Source organism: Epinephelus moara, chromosome 16, assembly GCF_006386435.1.
Source record: "Epinephelus moara isolate mb chromosome 16, YSFRI_EMoa_1.0, whole genome shotgun sequence".
NCBI lineage: Eukaryota > Metazoa > Chordata > Actinopteri > Perciformes > Serranidae > Epinephelus > Epinephelus moara.
In genome coordinates, this window is record NC_065521.1 from 40062123 (window position 1) to 40076863 (window position 14741).

A 14741-nucleotide genomic window follows, 5' to 3' on the forward strand; every position below is an offset into this window, starting at 1 on the left:
AATTTCAATGCCACGAGGACTGTGCAAGACCCGCATGATAAGAGCCGCACACAGGCTCAATGAGGGAGATATGATATTTACAGCATTTACTCTCGGATTTACACCATTTGCATTTTAAAAGAGATCACGTTTTGTTGCACATGTAACAGTTGAATCCTCAGAATTCACTACACAGCAGTCCTGTTTGACACGCGACATGTCAGATATGTTTTTCTCATGTGTCAGACAAGACGTTGATCTGACGAGCACTAGACAAGCCATGGAAACTGGCTGATAAATCTTTAAGTTGATAATAATTGGTCAAATACACCATAATTCAACACTCTTTAGTATTGTAACATATTGAATTGCTTAAAAATGGCATCAGAAACGGCTTACAAGGATCAAAGTCTTAATCCCTGACTAATTCGTTCATTGTATATTGTGTTTTTCGCTGCACTCAAAGCTCATAAAAGCTCTTTTATACTGCAGGGTAACTGGAATTGGTACCAAAGGCTGCCTTATTACAGAGAGGCTCTCTTGAATCACTACAGTTATACTCGTCTTTTACCCGAAAAGTGGTGTAAGCTGTCAAGGCGGTGGAATGATTTTTCAATTCAATTAGGCTCCAGTCATGGCAGCAACCCTGTGAACCTTTTTTAAATGAAGTATTTGAGTGATTCTCAATAAAAGAACACAGTTTTGATCTATGTTCTTGGTACACAGCTGTGTTGCAATGAATAGAGGGCTACTTTAAAAGGCACACAGTCGATTTAACTTTCATATGAGAGAGACGTTTTTTTAATCATTTGAGCAAAATCAGTCTTTGGCGAGCTCTCCATGTGAAGTCCTGTCATTATTTTGTATTAATACTGTCTAATAGTTTTCAAGATGAACCTGAGACTACATGGACGTACTCTGAGCTGTTGTTCCTTAACCTTTTTAATGTCAAGGAACGCTAAATTGATACAGATTAGGTCACGGACCATTGTTTAATATGATTTCTCTTCAGGGACCTCCATCTGAAAAGATTTTGGTTGTCAGATATGATTAGGACTTTGTGTATTTGTAAACTACATTTAGGAGATAACCCGAATAGTCATTCTTGACTCTTACTCACATTAGACTCACTTCTACAGGGAATTAAGTACTGAATATAAACTGTTCCCTATTTTACTTGGGACCCCTTGGAAGTATCTCAAGGGCTCTTGAGGGTCCCTGGACCCCTGGTTGAGAGCCACTGCTCTAAGCATCACGCTGTAGGTTTCAGTTTTGGTTGAAGACATGCATGCTGTGGTGCAAAATAGTATTCAAATCCTTGTCTTGTGTGAAAATTGCAATACCACAGTTTAAGAATATTCCATCATAATTCCTGAATTCAAAATCTTATGATTTATCAACAAAACATACTTCAAGTATCAAAAGTAACTACGTATTTTGTACGTTGATCTTCTTGGTGTTATGATATGTTCCTACTGTACTAATAGATAAACAGCATTTTAAATATTTTAGCCATAGACTGTATAAAAATAATGTGTGTGGCCAACATGACGTCACCCATTGATTTGTGGACTCCTGTTTTGAAGCCTTGAGTTTTGCATTTTGGCCGTCGCCATGCAAACGCTGAACAAGACTTATTTAGGTGACCAAAATGTGAGTGAGTTGGAACTTGATTTGGGACTTGTCTGTCTTGATTTGCAACTTGACTTGGGTCTTGACTTTATACTTGTCTTTGTTGACTTGTGACTTGTCCGTCTTGACTTGGGACTTTACTTGAGACCTGTCTGTCTTGACTTGGGTCTTGGCTTGGGACTTACCTCTTTTGATTAGGGACTTGACTTTGGTCTTGTCTGCCTTGACCTGAGACCTGATTCAGAACTTGCCTATTTTGACTTGGACTTGACCAGGGATTTGTCTGTCTTGACTTGGATCTTGACTTGGAAATTTTCTGTCTTGACTTTGGTCTTGACTTGATACTTGTCTTTCTTGACTTGTGAGTTGTCTGTCTTGACTTAGGACTTGTCAGTGATGACTTGTGATTTGACTTAGGACTTGTCTGTCTTGACTTACGACTTGTCTGCCTTGACTTACGACTTGACTTGCATCTTGACTTTGGGTCTTGTCTGTCTTGACTTGTGACTTGACTTGGGACTGGTCTGTCTTGACTTACAACTTGTCTGCCTTGACTTACGACTTGATTTGCGTCTTGACTTTGGGACTTGTCTGTCTTGTCTTGACTTGGGTCTTGTCTGCCTTGACTTGGGACTTTTTGTCTTGATTTGGAATGTGACCTTGCTATTTTAACTTGGGACCTGCCTTGGGACTGGTCTGTCTTGACTTGTGACTTGACTTGGGACTCGCCTGTCTTGACTTACGACTTGTCTGCCTTGACTTACGACTTGATTTGCGTCTTGACTTTGGGACTTGTCTGTCTTGACTTGGGACTTGTCTGCCTTGACTTCTGACTTTTTTGTCTTGATTTGGGACGTGAATCAGACCTTGGCTATTTTAACTAGGGACCTGACTTGGGACTTGAGTGCAAAGACTTGAGTCTTACTTTTGACTCGATGCCATCTCTGAGTGAAACCACCATATATGCCATTAGATACAGTGAATAAGTTAATGTGTAATTTGATAATGAATGAGACGTTCTGGAGACACTTTAAACCAAACTAACATCATTGTTGAGATCATTTTCCTCGCAGCACTCCTATTAGACCATGATGGGGGAAAAAACACAGCTGGTTTCCATGGGAACTGCTAATCATCCCCAAAGTTGAGACAAGATTCATTTATTTTACCCCATGACCTACCTCCGGACCAGCTCCCACCCAGACACAGTCATTACTTATGTTTGTTCTGTGCGCTATTTATGTGCACATTAAACTGCTGTGATACAGAGGCCTGGATTAAATCAGACATCAGCCTCCGTGCTGCGGCCAGAGGAGTTTAAGTAGCTGTAATGTAAGAGAATAATTGACGCTGGAGATTCACTGTCAGACAAAAAAACACAATGAAGACTGTGTGAGTGAAGCTAAAAGAGAGGTTTGATGTTTTAATCCAAATTTAAATTCTGCTTACGACTCTGCTGCAGCTTCACTTATCACATTCACGTATCATACATCACACTAAACACTGCGCATGTAGAGCGTGTATGTGTTGAAATCACAGCAATTCACACAGTATATTTTCTCATGCTTTGTCTTATAGTCAGTAACCTAGCAACAGTGCCTTGTTTAATGTTTTTATAAGGTAATTTTTCTTTGTCAGTGTATTGGGTAAATTAATAGACCTGCAATGTTTGCTGTTTCTGTATGTCATATCACAGTGCACCTGAATAGACCTCCAGATTTATGTAGCTGTGTGTGTTTCTGTGTGTGTGTGTGTGCTCTTCAAAGCACTGTACGCTGTCAGGACTCGGTCTTGTTTGATGTATGATGGCGTGAAGGTGGCTATTAGCACCGCAGTAATGAGCGATCATTTGTCTCAGGCCGCTGTCTGTTTTCTGTCCCTCCGTTCTTCCTTTGCTCGTCTTTTTCAGCTCTCTTTGTCTCATGCTGTGAATGTTTTACCATGTAATGGGATGGATGGTATTTAAACGATGCCTTGACATTCTGATTGACTGACCAATCAAGGGGTTTCTGACCAGCTCGGCAGCCTCTCCAACTATATTAAACCCCATGTTAAAAATCTTGTGGTGATATCTGACTCCACCTTTAAGTTTGACAACCAAGCTCCTATGTTTTTCTTTGAGACTGTGACAACGGCCATCCTTGAACCTCTCATTGTGCAACATAGGACCACCATTTTAGAGCTACGACCAAACATATTGCCATGTTTCTTTCACGCTGGTCATCTTTTGTCTGAGACAGCCCAAAATCGTACACTGTAAACCAGGCTTTAGCCGCTCTTCATCGACTGCCTCTAAAGTTCAGAGTTGAATTTAAGGTTCACCTGTTTACAAAGCCCTTAATGATCTGGCCCCATCCTATATTGCAGACTTCCTAACCCCTTATTCTACCTCCAGGTCCCTCAGGTAAGCTGACCTGGGGCTCCTGGCTGTCCCACACTCCAGATTCAAGCTCAGGGGTGATCGTGCCTTTGCTGTGTCTGTCCCCAAATTGTGGAACAGCATCTCCCTCCTGGCTCAGGCTCAAAGTCCAGGTTCAAAACCTACTTTAATTCATTAGTGTTTAAGTACCCCCTAACGTTTCTTTCCCTAACGTGTGCCTTTTATGTGTCTCTGAATGTACGAGCTGTGATAGTTATGTTGACTCTCGTTTAAGTGTCTTTAGCAACTTATTCCTTTTGTACATTGGGAATATGATGAAGAGGGGTCCGAGCATTGATCCCTGAGGTACCCCTTGTTGTTAGCGACGAGGCAATAATAGCTGTGGAAACTTGTGACTTTGGTGGTAGAGTTATTTTATTACATGCACCTGCAGAGCCGATCATAGCATAAACAGTTATAAAGACACTACAGAAGCTTTCAACAGCCTCAAACAGTCAACAATCATTTATAAAGGCACACACAGCAAGTTGAAAGATACTGCACTATACAACTGACCCAGTACATAAAAAATACAATTTATAACAATTACAGCTGCACTCAACTACTGCAATTACTGCACAAAAACTATTACTACATGACATCTACTGTATTTGTCATTTCAGAGAGCATTTACTGCACTACCGGCTCCAATGTGGCAATTCAGTCATTAAACATCATAACAAACACCTGTGTTCATGCAGAAGGATTTATGCAACTCAGCCTGAGTGAAAAAATGAATAAATACCTGAGTAAAGCAACACTGTGATGGAACAGGAAAGAGGAAAATCAATACTGAAAGATGCCTGCACCGGCCTCACACTGATTTAAGAAATAAATAAGAAAGAAAGAAAGAAGGGTACCTACTGTATGTTTAAGAAAAAGAGCCAATCATTACCCACACTGATTAAACTGCAGTGAACAGATCTACATTTTCTGCCATCTTGAAACCTTGGATAGGCACTTGCGGTAAATGAGCTGTAAGCATGACAGAACCAACATGTCCTCATTCCAATAACAGAATAGGTTGTCTGCCAATGACTTCCAAAACTACATATATGTCCGTTGGAAGGTACCGCCAAAAGGCGCTATTTAACACTGTAAAGAAGTGGTTTACGTTTAGGTTTAGGCAACACAACTACTTGTTAAGGTGTTGTAAAACATCATGGTTTCGGTTGAAACAAGTACGTACATTTTGTAATGTGGTACGTCACCACGTGACATCAACAAGTCAACGATGACTTTTGGTCTCACATTGGGCGCAAACAGCAGTCTCCTGGGTGAAAGTCCTGGGTTTGTTTGACCCATCCATCCACCTCATGGATGTATTAAGACGACTGGATACAGCATTGGAGGAAGGTCCCTGTTCATTCCTTTGAAAGTTGCTTAGTTGCACATGAAGCCAAAACATTTCCTGGGTATGAAATTACGTGGATGTTCCGCATCCTAGGACCCATAGAGCAGGCACACTAGAGACTCCTAGAGCGGGGTAATTTCAGGTTTAGTGCTCCTCTAACTTGTATGGTAATAAAATGATTTAATCTTGCAGCTCCTCTAGACTTTCTAAATGTTACCAGACCAAATGGATCAAATTCTGATAATGAAACAAGTCATTTTGGAAGGGTTGTGATGCTCAAAAATTGTATCCACTGATTTACATTTTTCACCATGTAAGTCAATGGGAAAAAGCCTTCTTTGGCCCATGGCAGTTGGACAGAATAATGATTTCTCTGATAGCCTGTTATTCCAAAAAATGTCCAATGCTCCAAAGTCCCCTTTTCTACACAAAAATACACACTCCTTGCAGTTAGTTTCAGTTTCCTAGTGGCATTTGAGTCACCGATCCCCAATGTTTAATGACCCTTTGCAACGTTTCTCAGCACATTCAAACCTTCAATCCAAGGTGTTTTTTACTGATCCATCGTGGCGTTTCTCAGCATGTTTGATCCACCAATCCCAGGTATTTTTGCCCAGCCTGAACACATTTCAGTCACCTATTCCAGGTGTTTTTATAACCAAGTGGGTTTTGTTCATATTCATTACGAAATAATGTACAAATAACGTACCCATGGTTGACAGAAATGTTTGACATCTTTTTTCAATTGGGTCATTAAACAGCAGGGAGTGTGTGTATTTTTTGGAGAAACAGGATCTCAGAGTAATGAGCGTTTGTTTTTAGGACAGTCGGAGAAATTTTTTCTGACTAACAGGGCTTCAGAATTTTGGCCTGTCTAAACAACGGGCAGTCCCCGTTGTCAGTTGGTTTAGTTAGCTACGCAGCAATTACAGGGTGTAAAAGTTTAATAACAACTTTGTGAATCATGGTTAGTGAAATCCCTTTTAAATTGGTGAGGCATAAATATCCACTTACATAGTGAACATTTAGCCTGTAGCAAGGTTAATTTTGGTCGGACCATCTGCTTGGTTAAAGTTAATGAATGATCAGAACCTCTACTCTAAGACAGATATACTCAGATAAGTGAAAAAATATAAACTGTATGTCTCCTTAAATAATAAACAGTAAATTACATGCTAGCGGGATACACATTCATAGATTCCCATTCACTTATTTTTTTAAACAAATCTGAACATATATTTTATATTTTCTTGAGCTTTTTGCATATTTTTCTGTGTCTGCGATAATCAAACCAGAGAAAGGGCAAATATTCAGAACACTGTAATGGTAACGGGCATTAGAAAAGACAGGCAGTACTGCTAGCAAGGACCCAGATGTTGTCATGTAACATTTTCCACAGTACAATTAATCCAGAAACTGATGAAAATGTAGAAACAGTATGTGTCAATCAGTGGAACAGTTTTCTCAAACAGTTGTTTTGCAGCATTCTCCCCATAACATCAATATGATGACAATAAGAGCTTTTCTTGATGGTCAGTGGTCCAGCATGCTACTAAGTTAACACTGACATTCGTCGTCATGAAACTCAAATCTGTGGCATAGCTCTGATCAGATCCCGTGCTTACAGGGATCCAGCTACAGTATATGGCACCAGCGAGGTAACAGCTTGCACGTAGTGCCTCTGAAGAGCCTGTGATATGTTTGGAGGAACAGCACACGAACAAAAGAAAATACACATTGTTCACAACTGCAACGGCAAAATCAGACTCCAGAGGACAAACTGCCGAACAGAGAATAGTACAGCTTTAGTACAGCTTCAGTTAGCATAGTATCACATGGAGCTGAGTACTTTCTGCGGTCTGTATTTTCAGCCTTGGATTAGCAGGCCTCAGACACTGTTCGGGTTGTAACAGAGCATGTTCAGTTGCAGGTTTTCATCCCAGTGTCTGAGGATGATGAAGAGCTGGTTGGCAGCAGCCTTGACGGAGGCTAAGTCTCGGCCCTCTGGGATTTCCTGCGCACTCAACCACATGCTGGCCTTGGCGGCTACCAGTTCCCACTCTATGAAATGACTGGCGGAGGTGTGCTCCAGCCAAGCGAGGGCCACAGCTGTGGCCCACACCATGCTCTCTGGATCCAGCATCCTCTTTAGCACGCTGCTGGGCGATGCTGTTTCCAATGCCCCTGACCCGGAGCCCCGTCCGCTGTCCCCCTGGGAGTGTGGGGAGAGCGGGGGCTCAGCAGCAGCGGAGGAGGGACTGCCTAATGAGGAAGGGCCAGCATCCGTCCAGGAGCTCTTGGTCAGATGAGACGGGCTGTGAATGCCTACAGTGTACTCTGCAGGTTGCTGATATGTTTCTGGTTCACACAGGGATCTGCGTTCGCCATCGGCGCTCTCAGCACGGCGGCTGCTGGAGTGAGACAGGTGCCCCAGGCTGGTGCGGTGACTGGTGAAGGGGGACGTCCATTTTAGCTTGTCCATGGGCACACTAATGGCATCACACAGAGCTGTGTCCAGGGGAAATGCACCACTAGCCAACTGCAGCAATACCTGTGCAGAGGAAATAGTTTACAGATTAACATAAAGTAAAGCTTATGTTATTTTTTCCTAACTTTTAATCAGCAGTATAGTGGTACTTGTAGAGGAGAAGGGGAACATTAAAGCCCCTGTTTTGTTAGCAATTTGTGTTTTTTATGCATTACAAACAAACAAAGTCAGACGTGAGGGAGCAACGGATCAACTGATTTGAGTGCATGCTGTTTTTCTGCACTGCATATTGTAACAACAATCCTCTATGGTTCATTACTTCCTGCTCCAATCAGCAGCTGGGCATGAGATGCCTCACAATAGGACACCTCAATGGTCGTTGCTAAAGGAGGAGAGAAATCATTTTTAGGAACAGCCGTTCTATCATTTTTTAACGGATGTTTTCTTTCCTTTGAATTTGAAAAGCGATGAATAATACATGAACAAGGTGGTGTGAGCAGCATAATTAGAGTGTCCTTCAAGGTCTCTGTGGTTTCAGATAGAAGCAGAGTGTGGTCTTATAATATTACAACAAGTCTGGACACTGCTATGAGCCCCCAAGCAACGTTTGAATTACAAAGGATTGTTCTGTCACTGGCAATTTCTTTTGCAAGGCAGAAAAATGAAGGTAATGCTCACAGAAACAGTATTTATTGTATGATTTTACACCAATTTTAAAAGAGAAACCTGCCTAATTGTCGCATTGTTTTCAGTTAACTTGGCTTAGATTACATGACTCCGTCTTTAGTCAATTACTGATCAAATTAATAGTGAAATATAGAGTGAATTTTATGGTATTTATCGTTAAGAATGCAAGTTCAATACTATTTGGTCATGTGTAAGCCAGCTATTACATAAATTTACTTTAAAACTGTGCATACATATAACAGATTAAATCTCTGGTATCCACCACTAACCTGCTCTTTTTATCATCGTTTTCCTTTATGTATTTCAGAGACAGGACAAATTTTCAAAGGTATTGGTGACATGCAAACAACAGTTTTAGGTTGGATTTGAATCAGATACACCATGCTTACAGGCTGAACACCTTAGCCCTCTGGACTATGGTGCTGTTCAGAAGCAATGGCTTATTAGAAGTACTTTAAAATCCTTTTATAGAAACAACAAAGTCTATAAGCACTATGTCAATGATCCAAGTGATGCAAATAAAGAATCATGTATCAATCACAGAAATAAGCTCACGCATAATGAATAATGAATGAAGTAAGCGAAGACACTGCACTGAGCTTATTAAAGCCTCTCCGGGGGATCAAAAGTGATCCTGAAGGGTGCTCAATGAAGTCCTCAGCTGGGGTCACAAAACAACTGTGCTTTCCAACACCAAAATCAAACACCAGGCTGGAAATGGCAGCAATGATTTACTGATCTTGGTAATAGTTTCAACACTCATTTTATCCCATCGGTAAAAAATCTAAAAAAAAATGTAATCAGTCAACCAAAGCATGCCGCTGTCAGACAGTATCTTCAAGGCAATTATCTGAATTCATTCTTATTTACGTCAACTGACAGAAATGAAGACTGAATATAAAAAGCTCTCATTCAGCATGGACTGATAAAAAGTTCTTAAGTTCTTAATGCTATCATGAATTACTGTAAGTTGTAAAGCTTCTTGTTTATTCTGTTGGTCTCTCTACTTTGTGGGGATGCGCTTAAAAAGATTGCCAGAATTTCACTGCATAGTGATATGCAGTGAAAAATGATATGCACACCTACCGACCTATATCTATAGTGCCTACCCTCTTCAAAGTATTGGAGAGAATTGTATATAGTAAATAAGTCAAATATTACCATCCTATCACAGTATTGCTTTAGAAAAAAGAGCACCACCTGTAAAGCAGGTAATGATCTTGTCAAAAAAATCATTGATGCCATTGATAAGGCTGACTGCAGCATTGGAATTTTTATTGACTGATTAAAAGCATTCGTCACAAATGAATTTCATATTCCTCTAAGCAGGCTGCAACATTATGGTGTCAGAGGCACAGCGCTCAGTTGGTTCAGAAGCAGTATGTAGGGGAGGGAGCACTATGTAATCGTCCACAAATCTCAAAAGTAAACCCATCAAGAACGGTGTCCCCCAGGGATCCATTTTAGGCCCACTTCTCTTCACATTGTATATTTATGATTTTGTGAATTCCGATAAAATTTTAAACAAAGTAATATTTGCCGATGATACAAATTTATTCTTATTCCACAAAAACCTAAATGACATGCAAAATCTAAATCAGGGACTGACTGAGGTGGATACATGGCTTAAATGCAATAAATTATCCTTAAATATAAGCAAAACAAACTTAATTATTTTTAATTTCAATAAAAATCTAAATAACGTTGAACATGTTAGTATCAAAATAAACTGTTGAGTTACTGAGAGAATGCAGTCCACCAAATTCCTGCAGGTACATGTTGATGAATTTTTAAACTTTATGGGTCATATTGAGGAACTGATGAAAAAATTGTCCAGATATTTTGGCTTATTTTTTTAAGTTGAGGCTTTTTCTTCTACTTAAAGCTACTTTTATTATTTATTTATTTTTCTACCTCATACAAGTCTTAATTTGAGTCTTATTTAAATTACTGTAATGTTATATGATGCAATACCTTTCCTAGTTAACTTGTGAAATTACAGATGTTACAGAGGGAAGTTACAGGTGCCATATCATGGTCCAAAGTAAACTCACCCATTGACCTTCTTTTCCACAGATACAGTCTCCTTAAGCTTACTGAATCTAATATCTCTCACAAAGCTTGTATAATGTTGTTTATATGCTCAATGGCAGACTCCAATTTACTTTTCCTCACATACATATAAGATGAGGAAAAAGCACCTCATAAAGGGTAAAAAAACAGAAACTCAAATGTTGGAGCTTGAGTTTGTTACTGAAATGAGATTGCCAAAACCATAAAAGTTTCATCTGTGTTTGTTTTTAAAAAGAGTTTTGGGCAGCAGTTACCACAAAAATATGTTAGTGTGAATACCCTAAAAGGCTGGGGACTTATAAACTACTCTACTTTGAAATCCATTTATATTGGACTGTTATTTCCATTTGCCCTATGTCTCTGTTTATTATATCTGACCTCTTTAGCTTTTATTTAGACTGAATAAATCTCTTAGGATCACTTAGTAATTAGGATTAGGCTAGTTTAGTTCTTAGGGTATTAGGTGTTTTGTAGGTTGGGTTATAGACAGTGCATTAGTAAACATTTTAAACACTATCTCCTTAGTGTCTCGGTCTCTATTCCCAAGCTGCAGACAGCTTATCGTGCTGTCCCATTCCACATCTCCATTATGTCTTATGAATTGCACTTGTATTTAATTGTCTTGTGAATAAAACTGAAACTTTATTGCACTGAGCTGAACTATTCAAGCTGTCACAGAGAGTGACACATTCGTCTCCTTTGACAGATCTACAGTCAGTTCAAATTAATTTCCATCAAAAGAAATGCGGGTTGACAAGAGCATTGACATGATATAGATCTGCTGCCTACCAGAGGGATGTAGTCTTTGTTCTCGTTGTCACTCTCTCCACTTGAATCACCGGACTTGCTGTGAGATCGACACATGAATCCTTTGGCGGCCCGAGTCAGGAGACGAGTCCTGCTGAGGGCCAATCTAACAGGGGGGAGGGAGAGGCAGATGTGAATCACAGTGTGTGAAGCACAAAGCACTATAGGATTTAATCCACTGCTTCTATGAGGACACGGAAAGTAATTGTTTCTTTTGATTGTTCTGGTACATCTGTAGATTTCCAATAGGATCCAGTAAATGGATGATTTTTTATCCATGCATGGCTCTAGGAATAGTAATGTTGGCCACAGTCATTTTGCTGGAGACAAAAATATCTCAACAACTATTCAATGATTTACCATGAAATTTTGTACAGACAGTCATGGTACTAAGAGGATGTATCCTAATGACTTTGGTGATCATCTGACTCCTCCATGAGGTGTTATGTGAAATGTCTCAAAACGTTCATACGTTCATGTTCCCCTCAGGTTGATTTGTAATCACTTTGGTGATCCCTTCACTTTTCCCATAGCGCCATCATCAAATACCAAATACCTCCAACACTAAAGATATTCCAATCAGCCTCAGCTGCACTTCATGTTTAGTGCTAATTAGCAAATGCTAGCATGCTAACACACTAAACAAAGATGATGAGCATTACACCTGCTAAACATCAACATGTTAGCATCGTCATTTTCTGATGTTAGCATTCAGCTCAAAGCACCCCTGTGCCTAAAGGAGCCAGTAGACTTTATCAGATAAGATTTTCAGCTTTTAAGAAACTCCCTCCACACCTTTCAGACATCTGCATTGGGGGTGGCTGCGTCAGACAGTTTATGTGACTTTCCGAAACTAGCAATGTGACGTCAACACTCACTTCACGCAGCAAATGGACAGATATGTGAAGGTGAGAAAGTAAGCTGCCTTGCTCAAGGGCACCTCGGCAGTGCCCAGGAGGTGAACTGGCACCTCTCCAGCCACCAGTCCACGCTCGAACAGGCGACCCTCCAGTTCCCAACCCTGAAGTCCCTATGGACTGAGCTACTGCCGTCCCATTACTGCCAGTAACTTGCTGTGGAAACATGGTGGCCATTCTATGGTCTCTCCCCATGTCGTCCCGATGGATAAGTGGCTTTATTATGAGCTGCAAACCCCCTTTAGCATTAGCCGTGCTGTAGCTGCTAACAGTTCTGATAGAAGTAACAGGAGTTAACAATGCTGAAGAGGGTTGCTGCTCAAAATTGAGGCACTTAATCACCAGGGCAACCTGAGGAGGGACTGAAGGGTGGGAGCAATGTTTCCACAGCAACACTGTTGGATCTGGACAGTGTTACTGGCGGAAATTACCAAATGAGCAGCAGCACAGTTAGCTCCCACCAGACCTGAGTGGTGCGCAGAGCAGTAAACTGAAGAGAAGCAAAATTAACCTATAGATCAACATGTGTAACCGGTCAAATATATTCTTAGCAGTCAACCGCTTACATCCCTAGTAGGACAGGAGAGAGGGTCATTCTTGACATTGTCTTCAAAACATAACCCATAGTAGGCACAATTAAAGGTTTACTCCAAAGTATGGGCTCTTCCACTTGGCTTTTTTCTGCTCTGTGATAACAGCGTAGACACGTAGATGATACCTGGTACAAAACAACATCATGAATGTGAAAACTGAGCGGCAGGGGAGGATCAAGAAGGAGTGATTGAACCCAGGCACGGTACTAATCCGTAATACCCAATATGAAAACACCCTGAGTCCCTGTGTTCGCTCATGCAGTGGTACCACAGCTACAGCACATTTATGTAGCCAACCAGTCTCCAACCACCCACCTGGCAGAAAAAAGGCTCTCCACCGATTTCTGTGATTGGTCAGAAGTCACAGACGGACTCCTCTGGGAGACTTGGAGACAGAGAGGCAGAGTTAGACAAGGGAAGGAGAGAGGAAGTGAAGCAGTGGCATTTTACTGTCACTTTTTTGTGTAGTTCTCAACATGAGTCTCACATAATAAAGAGGTAAAACACCCACTGAGATGCAACAGTGACAGCGGAGGACACATATTCCAGCTGTCTCTCCTCCATGGGTGGAGCACTTCTTCTTCTGTGTGTGTGTGTGTGTGTGTGTGTGTGTGTGTGTGTGTGTGTGTGTGTGTGTGTGTGTGTGTGTGTGTGTGTGTGTGTGTGTGCCTTCAGTAAGTGCTCATTGTTTGTTTCATTTAAAAGGTCCAGACAGCGTTTGTCAATACAAGCCACAAAATTGAGTCGACTCCTGTCATCACTTACAAGAAGAGGGACTAAATAAAATGTCAATAGTCTCAAGTTTCACTTTTGGAGCGATGCAACAGCACCGCCCAGAAAAAAGACAAGAGACCGGCAGACAGTTTATGTCATGTGTGGAGGACAGTTGATGAGACGAAGTAAGTTCACTGACCAGTTGATGTGTTGCACGTACCCTCTGTGAAGCTACATCGCTCCCAGCCGGAGGAGGAGGGGGTGCTACATGGAGAGACACTGTCCTCTCCATCTAAAACAAGGATGAAAAAGAATATTAACTCCCAGCTGTCTTTTATTTTGTGTTATTTTGTTGCAAAGTAATCCCCTCTTTTTTCCTCAAAACCTAACTAAGTGTTGCTTTTAAGACGACAGCATTACCAGGCAACACTGAGGCAACTCATCTGCATCTGCGCCTGCTGTGCACCTCTTTTTCTTGACTGGCGGTGCCAAACAGATGCTCAAGCACTGTGCTAGTATTAGCTCCTGCTGTTGCTATGCCACCACTGAAAACCAATTTAAAATGTTGTGCCCTTTTGCTGAAGTTAAACTATTTTTAATGTAAAGCAGCACGCAGCTCTTTCAGTGTTCAATATCTCCCAGCTCCCAGTGCTGGCAGTGCAAGACTGCAACGTTTCCATTTCAAATAGAGACTGATTCGATAAAAATGTATAAACATCAATCTTGGAAAAAGCCAATATCACCTTCTCCTAAACTCGCTACTTTTATTTACAATAAAAGATGCTTTCTACCTCCGTCTGTAGCTCTTACATTATTTATTTCTGCTGTACTTTAGTTTGTTGGTGATCTTGAAATGAAAGCTCCTCCTGCTGTGTATGGAGTCGGGGTTGAAATTTGAGTTGAATAAATATAAAACGCGGCCTACTGTTGGGTAGCAGGGCATCTTCAGCAGCTTCCTCAGACATGCCGCCAGACTGAGAGCGACCCAGTCCGATGGAGTAGCCTCTGTTCTTCCTGCTCCCTGAACGAGACCTGGAGTGTGAGCCCTTCTTCACACCTTCAGCTGAAAACAAAATTA

The 14741-nt window shown here is 41.1% G+C and overlaps 1 protein-coding gene across 1 annotated transcript in view; it reads right to left on the reverse strand.

The window, feature by feature from the left end:
- Positions 1-4400: 4400 nt before the first annotated feature.
- vwa5b1 (von Willebrand factor A domain containing 5B1) overlaps positions 4401-14741 on the reverse strand; it is a 49369-nt gene continuing 39028 nt past the window's right edge. The window contains exons 18-22 of the mRNA XM_050064851.1: positions 14589-14726; positions 13884-13955; positions 13265-13334; positions 11422-11545; positions 4401-7935 (exon numbers count right to left, since the gene is read on the reverse strand). Of these exons, the coding sequence (XP_049920808.1) occupies positions 7273-7935; positions 11422-11545; positions 13265-13334; positions 13884-13955; positions 14589-14726 (1067 nt within the window). The 3' untranslated portion in view covers positions 4401-7272. The remainder of the gene's footprint in view (positions 7936-11421; positions 11546-13264; positions 13335-13883; positions 13956-14588; positions 14727-14741) is intronic.